At 45.7% G+C, this 19331-nt stretch overlaps 3 protein-coding genes across 5 annotated transcripts; 1 reads left to right on the top strand and 2 right to left on the bottom strand.

The window, feature by feature from the left end:
* Positions 1-389: 389 nt before the first annotated feature.
* On the bottom strand, positions 390-1261 carry LOC128299338 (uncharacterized). Its single transcript, XM_053035265.1, has 3 exons — positions 1191-1261; positions 788-1119; positions 390-724 (listed from the first exon to the last, which is right to left on the bottom strand). Exons 1-3 carry the CDS (start codon positions 1259-1261, stop codon positions 390-392), a joined length of 738 nt encoding a protein of 245 aa, XP_052891225.1.
* Positions 1262-1629: 368 nt separating this feature from the next.
* LOC128307464 (protein RUFY3) lies at positions 1630-19326 on the top strand. Of its 3 annotated transcripts, XM_053045327.1 has the most exons (9): positions 7029-7322; positions 8386-8983; positions 11759-12192; positions 12274-12524; positions 13221-13479; positions 13567-13707; positions 14787-14884; positions 18358-18574; positions 18658-19326. In XM_053045327.1, the coding sequence occupies exons 2-9, from the start codon at positions 8392-8394 to the stop codon at positions 19081-19083; spliced, it is 2418 nt and encodes an 805-aa protein (XP_052901287.1). In that variant the 5' UTR covers positions 7029-7322; positions 8386-8391; the 3' UTR covers positions 19084-19326. The 3 variants fall into 3 exon arrangements, with proteins under 3 accessions (XP_052901305.1, XP_052901287.1, XP_052901297.1); XM_053045345.1 differs by lacking the exons at positions 7029-7322; positions 8386-8983 and adding an exon at positions 1630-2128; XM_053045337.1 differs by lacking the exons at positions 18358-18574; positions 18658-19326 and having other exon boundaries at positions 13954-14930.
* LOC128307457 (endoplasmic reticulum metallopeptidase 1-like) lies at positions 2109-5183 on the bottom strand. Its single transcript, XM_053045314.1, has 4 exons — positions 3768-5183; positions 3175-3702; positions 2880-3094; positions 2109-2812 (listed from the first exon to the last, which is right to left on the bottom strand). Exons 1-4 carry the CDS (start codon positions 5181-5183, stop codon positions 2359-2361), a joined length of 2613 nt encoding a protein of 870 aa, XP_052901274.1. The 3' UTR covers positions 2109-2358.
* Positions 19327-19331: the final 5 nt, after the last annotated feature.

Below are 19331 nucleotides of genomic sequence, written 5' to 3' on the forward strand. Positions count from 1 at the left end.
CGTTCATGGCTTGCTATTAATGTCCGTGCTGCCAAACTGCGGGGACGCGAATGGCGATACAAAACTATGCAGTATTCATTGCTTTCCGTGTAGAAGACCAGTTTCACGTGAATTAAAAAAAAATTAATTGCATGTGCATTCAGTTTCGAAAGTAACAAATTATTTTAAATGCGTACAGTAATAAAAACTAGTGCCCAAAAATTACAGCATTTCAGTTTCATTTTCTGGCATCACTGACTTTAAATTTTTGACAGTTGCGCGAGGGGAACGCCAGTGTCCTTTGTTGTACACTGTAAATGAAACAAACATCTTTGTACACGGTAGCATGTTGCAGTTTGTTTGTGGAACAATATAATATTTTGCGGCCAAAGTTGATAATAATACAATCTTTAATTTTTATTACTTCTCTGCGCATCAGCTCCAGGTACATTCGGGTGGGTACATTTGCCCAGTGGATGCTTTTTACATGCACCTCCTGGTTTTCTGCTTGCTGCAACCATTCTGGTAAGCGCATCGACAGAACTATCCACTGGCTGAACGATACTAAGTTGTTCTGCTAGTTCTTTGGTTTTCGATTTCAGGAAAATTGTTTGCAATGTCGTACTTGAAGCAGGAGACATTTCATTCTTATGCGGGGTAGATGCTATTAATACCTGGAGTGGATTAACAGTTCGGTCCTCTGCAGATGGAAAATCATACGTAGTGATTGTGCTAATGGATGAATCTGTGGAAAGAAATCAGAATACAACATGTAGATCGCTATAAATAGATCATTTGTGAACATTACCTTTAAGTACAAGTTTGGGCACATTAATTAACGATTGTGTGCTAATGTTTTTATCCTTCATTTGTCGAACATTTTGCAGTGCCAATGATTTCCCACTGTCAGAATGTGTCGGTTCTGCTGGATATGATTCGGTTACGTTTTTGTGATTAATGCGTAATTTTTTCCTCAAATCCTCCACCAGTTCGTTCAGCCGCTGTCTGTCTGGATAGTGAGAGTTCCTTAAATGTTTCTCACAAATACGGTTAATGTTATCATCGGAAAAGTTTTTCGTGTTTATAATATCCTGCGTCAATCGGTACAGAAAATGAGAAATCTCTCGATCCTCTTCGAATCTAGTTTGTGGAGGGATAATTGAAGCAAATAATATTCATTCGTTTAATCTATCTAAACTGTCTTTTCTTACGGTTCTAAACTGAATTCAAATGGCCGCTCCGACTGTTTCTTATGTCGTCCACAAATTTTGCACTGTTCCATTGCGCCCTGTTTGGTGTTGTAATCCAAAATTAAACAATCTTGTTACAACAGCATTCTTGGATTTAAATTTTCCGAAATTTCTTTCAAAGCAAACAAAGACCCCTACTTTAATACACAACCCTGAACAAACGTCATCGTTTGTTTTTCTCTCTCTCTCTTTCGTGCTGTGTAGAATCTGACAAGTGTCCGTGTTTTTATTTATTTACAGCAACATCTGGGCAAAAAGGTCTCCTTCCGCGTCGATGGTGTTTAAAAAGGGTTTTATTCAAGCTTTGGACGAAAAATATTCACTAAAGCATATCTAATTCCTCCCTTTAAACAGAATGGCTGATTATTCACTCGCGTGTTCTCGCGTTGTCGTAGAATGTTAATGGTGTCGCGTTCGCTAAATCGTAAGAAGTGTATTTCGTCTCGAGTGCATATACGGTGTTGAGTGTAATTGTAGATTTATATCGAAAAATGAAGGAAACGGTTTAGGAATCGTTTCCAGCCGACGATAGCAGTGCAATCGAGAGATAAGTTTTGGGTGAACCAACACCCACAGCTAAGTGTTATTGTTTTGGTTCGTGTTGTTTGTGTTATCATTCGTTGGACTCCCCCTGTGCTATGGTGTGTTCATGAGTGCATCCGTGTAGTGTAGCAATCTTACTAATAATCTACGCACCAAGATGAGCACCGACAGGTTGCTGTGTAGAAATCCAAGCGAAGAGGAATCCCTCTCGGGCACCCCAATCAGTAAGTCGCCTTCGTTGGCATCCATCCGGGAGGGATTAACACGCCGGGAAAGCTATTGCTCCCTGGCATCGTACTCCACCGCCAGTCCCTCCGCTAACGATGGTGACGTGGGTAGTAGAAAGAAGCCAACCGGTAAGTACGCTGCTGTATTTTGTATTTCACACCACCCTCATAATTCACAGTTTCGTTAATCTTCTGTGCGAAAGTGCAATGCTGTCAAGTGTCAAAACGCGTACAAAATATCGCCACTCACAGATTGTATATTGATCGGTTTTACTAAAATTTACATAATCAAACAGACAACGTAATAATTTCTCGCCCGGGAAATGGGCACAGTGCGCACATAACGAGGCGATGCGTAATCAGAGAGGAAACACACAAACCACCGCGACCGAGGGAACAACGTGTGCCCAGGAAGGGAATCTTCCCAGCAGCTGCTCGAACTCGGGCGTATGCATGTGATGATACTCCCAGAATTTGGTCGTAACAACAATATCTACCAGATCGCCGGTAGCTTTCGGTTGATCGGACCACATGTCGAGCGTCATGTTCCACGCCTTCCCCGGTAAGCCGTGCGTAATGAAGAGGAAATGTCCATCTCGGCCACTGAACTTTGCCGCCGGTGGCACATGGTCTAGTATCGACCATCCGACCAGCTGTACGCCTTCCTTCGGGCCAATAATGATAGACGATTGTATGCTTCCTTCCATAGAGAACGTTAAACGTTGCGTTTGCGAGTCAAGCTGCTCCGTGCCAAGATAAGCCATTGTGACCATATTATCGTACAGTGGTTCCGGACCTGGTAACCAATAGTTGCTGCAGAAGATAGCAATTCGCCTAATACATTTCCGTTTGGATAAATGACATGTAGCATTTTACTCACTTGAATCGCATCTGATGCCACAAGGAGTAAAACGGCAGCGCACAGAACAATTCCTTCTGACAGGAATCCATCTGTCGCATCGGTGTTAGCGTTTCACCGGGCGCAACATATTGTTCAATCGTTGCACGAGTGTTTCGATCCATCTCCTGGAAGAGGAACCCACCGTCGGAACCCTTGTACAGTCCAAATTCATCGTGGAACACCCGGAAGGTGTGCTGTTTGATTTAGGGAAAAATGGGAAAAACAAAAGCGATCACAACACAAATCATATTCCCTACATATCTTTCTTTCTTACTGTCACGTAGTGTCGTTGTGGCGTCGGTTCCGCAGCCATACTTTCATCCCTATATGGGAAACCAAGCGGGCTAAGGCAGGCTAATACGAGCGCAAACACAATCACAGCCGATAGTTTGGCGGTGAAATTCATCATTTGTCGCAACTGGGCTATAAACGGAATCAAATAGCTGCAGCAGAGCAGTGTTCCAGCGGAGGCTAGCAGTGCGATAAACACTTCCGGATTGCGCGACCCTCCAAAGCGGCCTGTGATCGGTACGAAGAGTTGTATCAGAACGTTGTAGAAATTCGTTGACCACAGTAGCGCCGGTAGCTGGAAGGTAAGATGCACGTAAATCCAACGGCGCTGTGTTCGTCCCGCGTTAAGGATGAAGTTCACCGTGGACGATGCGAGGGAGCAGACGAGCAGCACCATGGGAATGTAGCCGCTGCGATAATCCACACTGGTTGCGGCTAATGTAACGAGACTCCAGAACACGTTGACACCAACCAATCGTGCTTGTGTCATTTGACCCAACGATAGATCGCTCTGGGAAGAGTTAGGAGAAGAATGTATTGATACTTTGTTCCACATCCAAGGATGATCTTCGTTACCTTGCTGTTGGTGTAGAACGTCGTTAGAAATAGATAGACGAAACAGTGCGCCAGCAGTGCCGGACAGCAGTAAAGACCCAGGATCAAATATGTGTTTGTGTACCAGGCCATACTCTTTCCGATAAAATCCATCTGGCGTGCGACGGTCGTACTTGCGATGATACTGAATATTGTCCCGATTACAGTGCCGGCCAGCCCGAATATAACTTCCCGGAAAACGTCTCCCCGCCGCATCCGGGAAAACCCGACCAAGGGCACAACGATGGAAAGCAGTGCGACGGCCAGATTGATCAGCCGACCGCTGGACACCGTGTAGTGCACAAACAGTAGCCCGATAAAGTCGAAGAATACGGTCTCACCGGTCGGTAGCTGCGACGCTGCTAGCTCATCACACTCGGCCAAATCACGCGTTAGGGCGAGCACATTATCGCCAGTACGCTGGAGTACTTCGAGCGACAGGAAGTCCATCGAATCGTAGCGCGTGTGGTACCGGTACCCGTTCGCAATGTGGGCAAAATCCATCCCCGGCACTTCACCGTAATCGCGAAACATGCGAAAATCCGTATCCGATGGAATCAAACCGAGCTGGAAGATCTCCTCCCCAACGGTTTGCGCAAACGGATGACGGATGGCGCGTGCGTACGCTTCGATTAACCATGGATGGTGAGGGCCGGCTTGGAAGAGCACCTCCTTGCCACCGGAACCGGACGATTCGAGGTTAAGAAAGGCACGTACCTCAGCCGCCCACGGATGCTGCGTGATAAAACCGTGTGCTGCCTGCAGCATCGTCTCTTCGGCACCGTTAAACAGAAACAGTACCGTGTGGCGGGTACGCGCCGGACGGCGGGACATAACGCGCATAACTTCCAGCATTACGGCACAGCTGGCACCATCGTCACTAGCGCCCGGACTGCTGGCGACGGTATCGAAGTGACAGTTCAGTAGCAATGCCTGGCGTGGATCGGTTCCCACCAACCGTACCACGAGGTTCTGCACGTTCCGGTACATGCTGGTCATCGATTGATTGAGCAACGAAATGCTGAACGCACCGGTCACTGTTTGGCTGTCCAGGTCGAGCTGTTGGTCGGCGTGCTTAGATGCGTCGATGCGTTGTACCTCCTTCAGCAGGAACTCGTACGCCATCACTTCATTCGTTTGGCTTCCGGCCGGTTTGGGTCCCATGTCGTTGAGCGTCTTCAGACTAGCCCACGCACGCTCGGCTATAAACGCATTCGGTGAACGCTCTAGATCCGCGACCGTTAGCGCTGGTGGAAGTTTTGTGGACAAGTAGCTCGCCAACAGACCACATCCGATCACGACGAACAGTGCCCCGTACACCGCACCACTGTCGAGCTGGTGTACGTTCTTAACCCGTGCCTCGTCGTCCTTAAATCGAACACGCTTTTGTTGTGGCATTGCGAATGCAGGTCGGGAACTGTGTGGCGCAGAAAGAACGGAAACACAGCAACTGGGTCGAGGGTTCGCGAATGAACTACTGGCTGACGTTGCACGGTTTTTACCCCACGTACAGATGTGCGGCTTCACGATGGTGCTTTATCATCGTACGATTGACGATAGGCCGGTTGGCGGTGTGTTATCGCTATTATTCAAGGTGTGTGAGCTTTACTGCTTGGTGACGTTTAATGCCACTGTCACTGGCGCTGTATCGACCAATGGTTGTGGGGTGCGTCGTCGTGTATTGCTGGACAACACTGGTGAGGGACCGTAATTCGGGTAAACCTGTGGACTATTACGCGTGTGTATGTGTGAGAACTGAAGCAGCACGCGAAGGGTCGGGTGCATCCCTAGAAGACTGGCTGATAAAATATTGAATTCCATGTGGAGAGCATTTATAGGCGATTCTAGGCTCTTTCGCTGCTCCGATGTGTACATGCCCAGTGTTGGAAAAAATATCGTTATCAAATCATTCGTACCTGAGATCCGAACCCCAATCCGTCATGTCATGTTATTGAACGCAACACGCCGGTATGGTTTAAAATGTAATTGCATTCACTAATTCTAGCGGTGTAGCGTGCAGAAATGCTGTCAATGCAACCTAAAATAGTGCTAATCTAATTCAGCCCAATCGGGCTTGAGTCCCAATCCGATCGCGTGTGATCCGAATCTGCCTATTCGAATCTTTAAAGGTATTGAGAATATTTGATTCTTTCGAATATCCTCCCGCCGGTCTTGGCCTGCTGCAGGAGTCGTCCGCTCACGATCGAGCGCCGTCGTCTGCCAATCCATTCTCCCGCCCTTTCTGGATGGTGGCGGCCATCAACACCATCACTCCATCTCCATTTGGACTTACCAAGTATCCTCTGGCCATGTGGACGACCTAAAAGAACTTTAAGGTCTGGTTTGTCCTTTGTCATTCTCATGACGTGATCAGCCCCCGGAACCTGACGTTTCTAACGCGCTGTGTGACAGTGAGTTTGTGGCACAGCTCCTTCCTGTTACAGCATTATCCTTCCACACATGCTGGGCCAAAAATCCTTCTGAGGATCTTCCTATCGAACGCCGATAATAGGGTTTTGTCCGTTTTGTACAAATTCCATGGCTCACAGGCGTAGTTCTATAATAATAGTTCTATATAGTCCCAGCTTCGTCCGTCGCGACAGCTGTTTTGAGTAGAGAAGTTTTCTCAGACTGCAGCAAAGATCGGTTGGCAGCCTGTCTCAGTGCCAAACATATTTACTACCAACAGAATAATAGCAATCCAGTCAACCCAAATCTAACCATAATAGCATCCATTTAACATCTAAATGTTTGATTTAAGATCACATTATTGACGGATTTAGTTGCAGTGGTTTGAACAGCTCATTTTCGTTAGCTTTTCCATGCCTACGGTGCATCGTCGTGCCGTGCAAAACCCATACAACCCAACAGTTAACGTAAACAAACCCGTTTACTCACTAGTGCCGGCATCATCATGCAACAGTGAAAGCCATTCTTTACCCATTCTTGACTCCGTGCGTTTGTAACTGTGTGGGTTTTGAATGGGTTTGTTTTGTTTACCTCCTTTGCGATGGGAGGGAAAAACAGGCTACAGCCGGAAAGATGGAAGAATGCTGTGCTGTTCGGTAGCTTTCCATTGCGCATGTCCTTTGATTCGCGTCATATAATGGCCAACAGTCCCATAGTTCCAAACATGTCAAACCAACGTCGTCGGTTGCTTTCTTCATTCCATTCGTTTCTGTTCAATCCGCAATAGCCCAGACCGTTCACGTAGCAGGCGTTGATTTGGTGAAAAATCGATAATACAACTGAATGAGGAACTGGTGGCTAGCATTTTAATTTCTACCAGCTTGCGTTACGCGTTTGTGCGAATGTGGCTGAACAATCGTTCAGATGTCGTTTTGTGTTCGCAAGTTACCTTTATCAGTGCAAACTAGAAACTCATTCCTTTGCTTTACGGTAGCTTCGTAAGTGCAGGGACGGAATTGCAAGTGGCGTAAGCGTGTGGTGAATATATTTCTATCGAACGAGAGCGTTTAAACCAGCGGCAAAACGGAAACATTGCTGAGTCACCCGCTAGGCTCCGTAAATCGCACTGTAAGTTGTGCCTAAGGGACTCCTCCGGCAGGGTGCAGTATAGCACGTCTTGGAGTCTTGTGCATCCCCCTGCGCAAAACTAGAATCTTACCAGACGAGCAAGAAAAAAGCAGGCTGGGCTGACTAAATTGCGAAAAGGATGACGATGTTGGAAGAAAATGTTGCCAAATGAAACACACGAACGTGCCAAAGAAGTACACCCACTTGCATGAAGAACTAGCGACACCCCCACATTATACAAAGCAGCTGTTTTCTTTGTCATAGGCTTATTTCTTCTTGGAGTCTTGATCCTAGTTTTGCTCGTACCATAAAAGGATTTAAATAGTCAAGGCCTCGTAGTGTAGTATCGTGCCATTGTGTTGGTAAAAAAACCTCGGTGTTTGTGTGTGTTTTGTAAAAATATTTGCCACGAAGACCAAGGTCAAGAGCAGGCTCCCAATTGGAGTTTAATTACAGACGAATAATTACCCATCGATGGAATCTTAATTCAATAACACACACGCCTGAACGGAGCAAAATTAAAAAAACCTCCCTTGATCCTTGATTTAATGGATTGATGAGCTCATGCTAGATATCAATTACTGTAATGTTTGCTTTTTTACTATTCTTGAAGTGCCATATCAGGCTTTTCTTGATTTGAGGACATAGTACAGATTCTGTCCTCCAAGAGACCATACCAGCAGCATGATTGATATTTAAAGACATAGATCAAATACTTGTTATAAGGGAACGAATTAGATCAAATTCCATCGGAGGATTTTGAACCAGGAGCTTGAGATTCCCATATGTATCTCAGCTATCTCCAGGAATCTCTCAATATAGTACAACTCCTTATTTTTGAAAAGTTCCTGGTGGCTATTTTCTTCCAAACATCACATCCCCAAAGCACCGCAGGATTAATTTTACGCCCTGGCTGGCCGAGTCTCGCTTACGCCAACAAAAAAAAAAAACAAAGAATTCCGCGTGCACTATTGCTGTTAACTGTTCTGTGTTTCTCTCCCTTTTCCGTCCATCTGTCCCACTTGAACCGGGGCTGGATTTGCTGCCGGTGTGGTGCACCCAGCCTAAAATGCGTGCGTTGGGCATTGCACAGCCGAACAACCACCATCAAACGACCGTCACCAGCGGCACCACCTCCTCCACCACCGCCAGCAATGTCGGCAGCGTCGGTGCGTCGACCGGTGGCAGCACGGCCGGAATCAACGGTAAGAACGGCAACGGCGAACAAGGACACCATCACGGAACGGGGACCACCCTGATCACGCTACCCCGTGCCATCCCCGCCGGGCACGACCGGTCAGCCGGCGATGGACACCGCCCGGGCGGGCAGTTACGCGTTGGCGGGAACGGTGCGGGGGTGGCCGGTGGTGGCAGTGTCAGCGATACCGCCGCCCAGGACACGATCTATCTGTGCAACTTTCGCGTCACCGTCGACGGCGAATGGCTCTGCCTCAAGGAGCTGCAGGATCTCGATATCAAAGACGGTCAGGCGGTGGCAGGCGGCGGCAACGGTGGCGTCGTTGGGGCCGATGCGCTGGGCGGCGGCGGAGGGGGTGCAGGCGGAGGAACCGGTGACTGCAACGCACTCAATGCTTTCGGTATAATTGAGAACGTAAAATGCGAAGAGAAGATTATCGAGCGCGATTGGGTTAACTACTACTGTAGGTGCCTTTTTATTGTACAACAAACCCCTCTGTTTCTCCCACACATACACATAGCCACACACACACACACACACATACAGAGATACAAAGATCGTTTTGTTCTCTTCTCTTTTTTTTGTTTCCTTCTTGTGTTTTTTTTCTGTACAGTTGCGATATCATTTCCCAGTTTCTCTGTGTGTATTGTGGATTCCCTTACGTGTCATCAACACAAAGTGGTACCGGCCAAAGTTGCGGAAATTGGTTTAAAATCAACCCCCCCCCCTCCCTCAAAAAAACAGTACAAATCCTTTGTATTGGTGCACGCGTATTGGAGGTATTATAATTTGCAGTGTTGAGATAGGCACGTTCAAACCGTTACCCAAAGGAGGGAAAGCGCGTACGAATCCTTTGGGACAGGACAGAAACGAAACTGGTTTGAAGTCGTCCGAGGACAGAAGGACATTGGGTATTATTGGCTTACAGTTCGTTTACACTACATTCGCTTTCAACAAGCAAGTTCATACCGAACGCCAGCTGGGCAGCCAGCACCCTGGTAGAATTCCAATTCTTTACACATGGATGTGCTTATTCTATCACCAGTGCATATTATAGCTGTTGAGTTGATTTTGATCTTAGGTTTTTTTATTAGTCATTCTTGGTTTGTTATGTTACTGCTTGCATATGAAATACTTTAGCGTCATTATATCCAGTGGTGGTGGTTAGTACACTTACTGCACTGTTTGGAAATTAGAAGCATTCTTTGGAGCATGGCCGTTGCTTAAGCTGTACGCCGCAGCGTACTGCTCGACTCATCTGAATCTTGAATAGATTCCCGATCGGCACAGGAGACACAGCTGCAGGAACGCGACTTTTGATTTTTATTGAGTCCCGACGGGCCTGGTTGAGGTTCATCAACCTTCGGTTTGCGCTGCTGGTTGGATAAAAGCCTTCCTTCATCAGCTTCTACATCGCGAGATTCCGCCGGAATAGTGCGGTAACCCTTAGCAGTTGATTTCCATTTACGGGGCTGTATACGCTGCATGAACTGAGCAAGTGAGAACTTGCACGTAGCTTCCGTTCTGCTGCTATCTCTACCTTCACTTTTAGGATTTGTCTCAAACCGCTCGAAAACCGTCATCTCATCCTCTTCGCTCCTATCTCTAGACAGTCTGCGTTTGCTGGAACTCCGACGTCGCTCGGAAGATTTCCTACGCCTTTGTGTCAATCGGTTATTGGTGATTACTTTTCGATTCTGTTGCATTTTGAAAGCTATGTACACCACTAACAGCACTGCCAAACTGCACCCTGTCCAAATAGAGACTTTTTTAAGTGACGACATTTCCGTTCGATTGTCCGCCGTAGCTCCAGTTTCGAAAAGTTCGTTAGAATCGTCCCCTTCAACATCATCTGACAGTTGCTCATTGATAGCGTTGATAGATTTTTTCGGTAGTTTACGTTCGTTTTCTATACTTTTCTTTATCTGCAGCACACCTTCGAACGCTGGATAAAGAATGGTGTCGTTTGTTAAGACGTACCTAATGTGGCGTGTTATCCATTGGGCAAATTCTTGCTGAAAAGTAGCAAGTTTTTCCTTTTTGTGCGCAAAGCACCCGATGACTTCTATGTAGTAATTTAACAGCACACGGCTAGCATTTTTAGATTTGGGATTGTGAACTGTTCCATTGCGATGGTAAGGGATAGAAATTAGAAGTAGTTCTTGCGTGTCTTCATCAATCTCCACGGCAGGACTCAGCGTACCTTCGACAGGAACCTTCGACAAGTGGTTACAGTTGTGATCTTCTCGCTGCCATCGTTCAGTCGGTTTCAATTGGTTGAAGAAATGTGACGGATCAAGATCATACACTTTCCAGCGGCTATTGATCCCGAGCAGCTTTTGATACTTTGTTAGAAGTCGTAACGCTTCGCTACTGGCACCATAGCTTACAAATCCACCATAGTAAGAATATTTGATCACTGGCACAAAGTAACTTTGCATATAAGCTCCGTAAACGTCAGCGAAGGCAATCAACATCAGCTCTCTCGTTTTGCTATCATTAAACACATTTATGGTGCTGTTTTCGATTTGATTGAGAAATTCAATCTGTTGCACAACTTCTGCATCATTTAGGGGTTCGAATGCTAGTGGGCTTTCGGGTATCATTTGCTAAAAAACACAATTCGAAGATACTGCCTACGTGAATCCCAGATATCGACAGATATAAAGATAGTTGAGGTTACCTCGTAATGGTGCTTCGCTTGAATCACAGTTAGATCGTCAGCTGTAATGCAGGATGATGGTCGCAATAGCGCCATATTGTTTATCTGAAAAAGTTTCTCCTGCACATCTTTAGCTGTGCCTTCAGAAGCCACCGTGCATAGCATTCCGTTCAGCATCATGCCACTAACCACTAGGGACAATAGACACCGGAATTCTGAAGCGATCACTCGGAAAAAGAGCCACGCCATAACCACTCTACGAAATAATCTGCTCCGCTACAGTGTTTTCTTTTATGCTGGAATCACTATCACCACTCTATACCTCTTAGCGTTGTAGCTGTTGTCCGTTCGATTAAATGAGCGCTGTAGGCAGTTTGTTTTTCTGTTAAATTGGGGGAACATAAGCAATTCAAACCACTGCAATGTCATCCTAGTAGATCACATGTCTACTGCGATTCTGTGATTTAGCTAACCAGTACAAGAATGGTGTCAAAGCAATCCTTTGTGCATGTACGCGTTTTCTCTTCTTCTCTGCTTTCTATGTTGCGTCCGTGTTCGTATGATGCACTTACTCAGCACGCGATCCGGCCTCCATCGAGCGGAGCAATCTGGTAAAGATATGCAAACTGGTGGTGAAGGAATTGCTGGAGCAATCGTTGCGCTTTGGCCGCATGCTCGACTCGGACCATCTGCCGCTGCAGCACTTCTTCATCGTGCTGGAGCACGTACTGCGCCATGGGCTAAAGCCAAAGAAGGGGCTGCTTGGTCCGAAAAAAGAGCTGTGGGACATTTTGCAAAGCGTCGAACGGTACTGTGCCGAAGCGATGGATATTACGTCCTCCGTGCGTGATCTGCCCACCGTACGAACGCATATGGGCCGTGCGAGGGCATGGTTGCGGTTGGCGCTGATGCAAAAGAAGCTCGCCGATTATCTGCAGGTGCTGATCGAGCATCGGGATGACTCGCTGGCCGAGTACTACGAACCGCACGCACTGATGATGAGCGATGAGGTAGGCATCTGCAGTGTGGTTTCTCTCTGTCTCTATCCTGTGCAACATTTCATCTTAACGCCGTTTCTCGACCGGTTCTAGATCATCATCATCGTGGGCATTCTCGTGGGTTTGAATGTAATCGATTGCAATCTGTGCGTGAAGGAGGAAGACTTGGATTCCCAGCAAGGCGTGATCGATTTTTCCCTGTACCTACGGTCCAGTTCCCGCAACAGCCCGGACGAGGAAAACAACGGTGGGGTTGGAGGTGGCATCGACGACAGTGCCACCGGAGCCATGACGGCCGTGCTGGACCAGAAGAATTACATTGAAGAATTAAACCGACATCTCAAGTAAGCAACCAGGAACACGAATACCAAACAGTGTTGTTTCGTGAGCGAAAGCGCTCAAATAAACTCCGCTCATCTTACGGCGGGCGCTCCTGCACAGTCAGCTGAAACAAGAGGTAGCTCGTTGAAGAGCGAAATTTTGCGCCCTGCCCGCAAACGATTGGCGATCCACACAAAACACGAAATATTGCAGCTTCGTTGGAACGATGATCAAAGTATCCGATGTGCGTACTGATCAGATGTAAGTGAGTGTCTTATGATCTGCATGGAGAGTTCATCTTCTGAATCCTCCGACTACTCTTTGGCATTTCAAATCACTCACTCACTGCTACGACTATCGATTCACTCTTTTGCCTTTCAACTCCACGCCTTATGCCGACTTGCGTGCCTCTCTTTTGCCTGTCATCTCACTCATTCTTTGCCACGACTAGCGCGAAAAGTTACTGTATAGGCATCTACTCGCTCATCGCTCCTTCAAAGCGGATGTAGGCGCTTCTGTGCACATCGTACAATCGTTCTTTGGCGACCGTTAAAGTTCGCTCTTCAACTTGTATGAGGAGCTACCTCGAATGAACCGCTTACTTTGGTGTGCGCGTGAGTGTGGTGCACTCCACTATGTATACAGAGCTACCTGACTCAACATGAAGCGCCCCGGTATCTAATCGAACCAAATGGCACCTTGTTCGTCGATTTTCACAGTGCTACCGTCGCTAATCTACAAGCCAAGGTCGAATCACTCACCACGACCAACGCACTCATGAAGGAAGATTTAGCCATCGCACGGAACAGCCTAATGGCACTGCAGGCCGAAAATGCTGCCCTTCGGAGGGCATCCCAACACGGTCACCCGATCGAGGACAAAACGAACGTGCTGGATCGGTTCGATCCGGAAATGGCTGAAACACTTGCGGAGGAGCGCAAAAAGCGGCAGGAGATCGAGAAGGAGCTAGATCTGCAAGTTAGTGATGATTCTCGTCTTACGGGCGAGTCGTGCGTGCAAGTGTCGGTTGTGTCGAGTTTACTATGCGTTCCATCTTCTCTGCAGGTATCGCTGAAAGCGGAAACGGAAATGGCCATGAAACTGCTGGAAAAGGACATACACGAAAAGCAAGATACGATCGTTTCACTGCGCCGTCAGCTGGAGGACATCAAATCGATCAATCTTGACATGTACCGTAAGCTACAGGTAATTTTTGGCGTACGCTGGGTACGTGGGGGGGGGGGGGGCAATCAGGGTTATCGGGGTTCGGGTGAAACCCGTGGACGATCTTCAGACATTCGTGCCGGTTCCAGGGTTGGGATAGGGATTACTTACTATGCCGATTTAATAAGAAAAATCACGTTTGGGTACTGTAACGCGGGTTGTGAGACAAAATGAGGGTGTAAACGATATCTCTTCTTATCTTCGTCTCCGGGAACCGCCACCGGCCAGGAATGTGAGCTGGAGTTGACGCAGAAGGGTGAGATGGTATCGAGGTTACAGATTAAAGCTTCACAGATTGGCAAAATACTGTCCAACCTCGAGCGTAAGGGAGCGGCCGACGCAATGACGGACTCACAGATCAGCACAATCAACTCGTTCGCGGGTGGCGGTGTATCGTCCCCATCAGGATCGGGCGGATCGTACGGGAGCGGGCTGGTCGGTCCACCGAACAAGAAACCACACCTAAAGATAGGCACCATACCTCCCTTCAATGCGAACAAGTTGAGGAAATCTCCCTCCGTCGGTGCAACGGCAGCAGCTGCTGCAACTGCTGCAACGTCCGCCACAGGTACAAGCACGGCAACACAACCAGCAGCCGCTGCAATACCAGTGGAAAAACAGCAAGAACAGGACGTGCAGAAACGGTTATCAACGCCTCCGCAGGTCGATCTCGGTAGTACTACCACCAGCACCGGAATGGTTGGTGGACAATCAGCAGAAGCCGCAAACACAGCGGTAGTTCCGACGCCATCAAACGAAACCACACCACCAAACGAATAATCTTTAGTCGGCTCTGATGTGGAGGAGTGCGTTCGATCGTGAACATAAGTCACATTTTCCTTATATACACACACACACACGTTCAAAGACTGCTTGGTTGGGCACTGGGACTCTGGGTCATATGGCTAGGGTGCGTCATATGCAATACGGTTTCGGGGCAACTGGATCGTCGATGTGTCCGCGCGGACAGAACGAAACAAGCATTGCAAATATCAGCAATCCCCCGTCGGTGTTAATCAATTACTCATGTATACACTTCCACCACGTATTCTGTATTGTAGGAGTGTGAAGCGTCGCTGAAGCACAAAACAGAGCTAATGTCACGGATGGAGACGCAGCGCGAATCGATGGCCAGTGCGATTTCGCAGCTGGAGAAAAAGTATGCAATTCATTCTATGTTTGTTTTATTATTATTTTTGTGATGCTATTATCGAATAACTAAGCCATGGGTTCGGTTCACTACCATATGCGCGCCATACACTAGTAATGCGCCTTTCGCTGCCCTCTATTAATGCTACGCTTGAAAGTGAAGCACAGTCGAATTGAGTTCTTGTCCTAGTATGAATACCAATCGTAGGTCCAGCTATTTATCCCGTAGGTCAGGTGAGATGATCATGCGTATATTGTATTGCGGTGCCGCTATGATAAAACCAATAAATGAAAATGCATCGTTTTAGTAAACCCTAAAAGGCAACAGTTGTGTGATTGATATGCTGGAGACATGTAACATGTGCGCTTTTGTGTTGCATTTATAAAATATTTCATAATTATTGAACGAATTCGATTGACTGTTGAGTATTGTGAGGAGCATAATATTATTACATCAATAAAGTAATGGAATTCGATAATTGATGTTTTATACTTTGATTAGTGTAGACGAGAAGCAGCGCATACAATTGTATGTGCTTTTCTGGTTATATTTCTTTTTTGTGAAATTCCTTACATTTCAGTTGACTTTTTAGTTGTGCTAAAACATTTTGTAAGGTGGTAGTATTTTTTGCATACTATTCATTATCCTTATCACATGTTAAGGCACATATTTTGTTTCGTTTTATTTGGTCTGGGTTTAAATGACGAATCTTGATTCTTTCATATGTAATATCTTGTGTAGATTTTACATTTTTCGTTTACGAAAGAAAGAAAAGTAAAATAAAATTGTTGTATAACCATATTCGGGAAATTTGCAAGAAGCATCCCCTGTGGTATAGTGTTGAACAGATCGGAACTGTTCGAATTCTACGGTTCGATCCTTCATCGGATCAATTCGGATTGAATCCTTAATCCTTTCAACCATAATATTTCCACCCTTAATTAACGCTCCTGAAGTAATGATCCGTAACAGGGTTTGATCGGTACGACATTTACAGTTTGGTTACCTATAACTTGATTTACTTACACGTCACACTCGACATTTGCACCAAATAACGAATATTGTGGTAAGATCGTTGATTGCTTATCAAACCGATTGTAGCTTACAAGCTGTAAGATTTCATCTGGCACGTACACACGTACAAAGCTTCCAATGTGTCAATCCAGAAAGCATAGAGAGCTGGCCTCTTGAAAAACATGCTCTCCTGGTATCGGAAATCTGAAAACAATTGTGTGCACGGCTACGGTATAGTGGTTTTTCGCAGTTGACCAGCTGATTTTGTCACTTGACAAATTTGTCAGCATTTTGTCAACTCTCGTGGCGCTGCACCTAATGGATCGAAGAATGCTATAAAACATGGTCAATTGTAGGAAAAGTTCAGTAAGTAAAAGCTCACCACAGAAATCAACCGTTTTTTTTTTGTGCATCGCCTAAAACATCAACATGAGCAAAACAGGTTTCTAAGAAATTTCGCTGATTGTTACCGAAGAAGTAAACCGATTGGAAACTGTACTTTGGGCGAAAAATAGTAGAAGACGTTGGACTAATCAGGAATATCAGGAATAGACTAATCAGTAATGTACGTAAATCGTAGAAAATGTGATCCAAATAGTGGCGTTATGGTTCTCCTTAGCGCATACAAACGTTTATATATAGACTAGCTATACCGACCCGGTTACGCAGCTACGCAAGAGCTTCATGCAGTGTACTCAAACTGCGTCTTCTTTATCGGCATGACATCTTCAGGAGGTCTAGGCCAACCATTTCTAGCTTTTTTTACTTTATTTACCCGTAGCCGGATAGTCATTCCTACATACGGAAATTGGGTTTGGATGAGATTTATCTTGATCCTGAGGGCCGGTGTGAAGACCGGTGCCGCTACTAATAGGCCCGGTGCAATAGATGGGCCTCGTTCTCAAAGTTCAATGTTTCCTATTACTTCAACGTATTCATTAATACGAATACTTCAACAAGGGTTTTCAACCTCAAGATTTTAATATTTTTGTAAATTATCCTAGCTCTAAATGCTAGATGCTAGAATAGAATTTAGGCTTTTTTCCCTTCCGTAATATTCCCCAGCTATTGCCATTGCGATACTCGTCGTTTGGTATAGTTTTCTTTCCCCGATTGAACCGTGAAAATGTCCAACCTACGTGTTTCGAAACAGTATTGTGGTGGAGTATAGTGTTTATTATTTCGATTGTCACAATTTTTGCAAGTTTGCAAGCCGGTAATGATGTTATAACCGACACAATCTCTCAGTGTACTACGAAATAGCTAGCATTGTCATAGATTATGAATAAAATCATATTGCAATCATTAGAACTCTCTTTTCCGTTTGATATTACAACCACATGGTTCTTGCAATAGCATTTCTGACTATCTTGATTATTACTTATTCGAAGCTGGATTGTAGGTACAGCTTGTGGACCTAATATCTTCGGTAAACTGGGGAGAATTACGTTCAAATCTACGAGAAACTGTCCAAATACTTTATGGTAGTACGAATGTATAGTACCAGGAGAGCATCCACGGAAAAGGTAGCACCTAGTACAGCAATTTTGTTCGAAAATCGTCGAATGGTATGCAATTTTTAAACACTAACTTGCCCGAAGATCTGGAAAAAAAATTGTTCAAAAACTACCAGTTTCCGAATGTATAGTACCATGAGAGCATCCACCGAAGAGGTAGCACCTTATACAGCAATTTTGCTCGAAAACCGCCGAAAGGTATGCAATGTTTAAACACTAACTTTCCATACAAACCAGCTGTTTTCAGATTTCCGATACCAGGAGAGCATGTTTTTCAAGAGGTAACACCTGGTACCAGCTGAGCAGAAATCACGCGCTTCCCGGTAGTTGCAATCTCAAGTTGTTGCATGCCAGATGTTGCGCAACATATGTTGCACGACATATGTTGCGCGACATATGTTGCATCCCAGATGGTGTGCAACATATGTTGCGCAACATGTGTTGCGCAACATGTGTTGTGCAACATCCTGGTACCAGGTGTTACCTCTTGAAAAACATGCTCTCCTGGTATCGGCAATCTGAAAACAGCTGGTTTGTATGGAAAGTTAGTGTTTAAAAATTGCATACCATTCGATGATTTTCGAACAAAATTGCTGTACTAGGTGCTAGCTCTTCCGTGGATGCTCCCCTGGTAATATACATTCAGAAACTGGTAGTTTTCAAAGAAATTTTTCTCGACCAACGGGAAAGTTAGTGTTAGTGTTAGCAAAAAACTCACATTCAGAAGAAAATAGTATTCTCAAGCGCCGCATGCGATCACATGGAGTTTCCTAGTTGCCTCAGCTTCGGTAAAGTTGTACTTACTTTATATATATTTTTATTTTAAACATCTATGCACAAGAACTCAATTCTACTTTGGCATATTACAATAGTACGTTTGATAAAAGGGCGTATTTGTGGACATTCATGAAGAGATGAAATTATTGAGATGCGGTCTTTTACTTTACACAGATACAGCTCAGAAACCGCTAGCCTAAATGCTCTGCAAGAATCGTCACAGGCGTTATCACTGCAAGTGGTCGCAAGCGAGCAGAGGGCGGCTAGAGCAGAAGCCGATCTACGCATCGAGCGCGAATGGCGAACAGCCATGCAGGAAAAGGAAATGGAACACAAAGAGGTGATTAGCGAATTGCAACTGCAGGTGAAACAGTTGACGGATGATTCAAAGGTACGGAGCTAGCCCTAAACGGACATTAGATTTTTTTACTTGCTCTAATGTTCTTTTCCCATTCTAATCTAAACAACTAACAGCAACTCGGGAAAGCCAATGTCGAACTGGAAAAACTCCGTAGTCAATGGGCCGAAGATCAGCGCACGCTGGAGGAGCTTGGCGTACAGCTGAGCGTGAGCAAGTTACAAATTTCGGAACTAAAGGAACGATCAACGGGCAGCCAACACAATCATTACGATAGCAACCGAGATGGTGACTCAGTGACAGGCAGCAGCGGGGGTGGTTGGACACCGGACAAAGGCGTGTCGAAGTGCACGGGATGTGAAAAAGAGTTTAGCATGACCCGACGAAAGCATCACTGCCGAAATTGTGGTAAAATTTTCTGTTCCAGCTGTTCGGAGCACGTTGCAACGCTAGCGGCGGTGGATCAGCAGCAGCAAACGGCAAACGGAAGCAAACCGGTGCGTGTATGCAACCATTGTTGGGAAAAATTGGCCACGAAGTAAAAGAAAGCAACGGATCCTGATTGTGTGCGGTTTTTTTTAAGATTTTAATTGCTAAAGAAAACCCGATTCCAACCATTTGACGAAATGCTACCCGTGATGCCTTAAAAAAATAGATAACATATAGTGTTGTGCATAATCAGTCGTATGCAACAAGTAGTAGAAGATTATCAGCTCGACAAATGTTTCATATACCTTTATAAACTTGGAATGTTCGGTAGAGTATTTATTTTAATAAACATAAGTAAATG

Source organism: Anopheles moucheti, chromosome 2 (assembly GCF_943734755.1).
Source record: "Anopheles moucheti chromosome 2, idAnoMoucSN_F20_07, whole genome shotgun sequence".
Taxonomy (NCBI): Eukaryota; Metazoa; Arthropoda; class Insecta; order Diptera; family Culicidae; genus Anopheles; species Anopheles moucheti.

Coding starts and splice junctions, on each gene's coding strand:
- LOC128299338 (XM_053035265.1), bottom strand. CDS start 1,261: ATGGAACAGTGCAAAATTTGTGGACGACATAAGAAACAGTCGGAGCGG. Junction 1,120..1,190: donor TTTGAATTCAGTTTAGAACC/GTAAGAAAAGAC, acceptor TCCACAAACTAG/ATTCGAAGAGGATCGAGAGA. Junction 725..787: donor GCCCAAACTTGTACTTAAAG/GTAATGTTCACA, acceptor TTCTTTCCACAG/ATTCATCCATTAGCACAATC.
- LOC128307464 (XM_053045327.1), top strand. CDS start 8,392: ATGCGTGCGTTGGGCATTGCACAGCCGAACAACCACCATCAAACGACC. Junction 8,984..11,758: donor CGATTGGGTTAACTACTACT/GTAGGTGCCTTT, acceptor GCACTTACTCAG/CACGCGATCCGGCCTCCATC. Junction 12,193..12,273: donor CACTGATGATGAGCGATGAG/GTAGGCATCTGC, acceptor GACCGGTTCTAG/ATCATCATCATCGTGGGCAT.
- LOC128307457 (XM_053045314.1), bottom strand. CDS start 5,183: ATGCCACAACAAAAGCGTGTTCGATTTAAGGACGACGAGGCACGGGTT. Junction 3,703..3,767: donor CGTTCTACACCAACAGCAAG/GTAACGAAGATC, acceptor AACTCTTCCCAG/AGCGATCTATCGTTGGGTCA. Junction 2,813..2,879: donor TGGCATCAGATGCGATTCAA/GTGAGTAAAATG, acceptor TATCTTCTGCAG/CAACTATTGGTTACCAGGTC.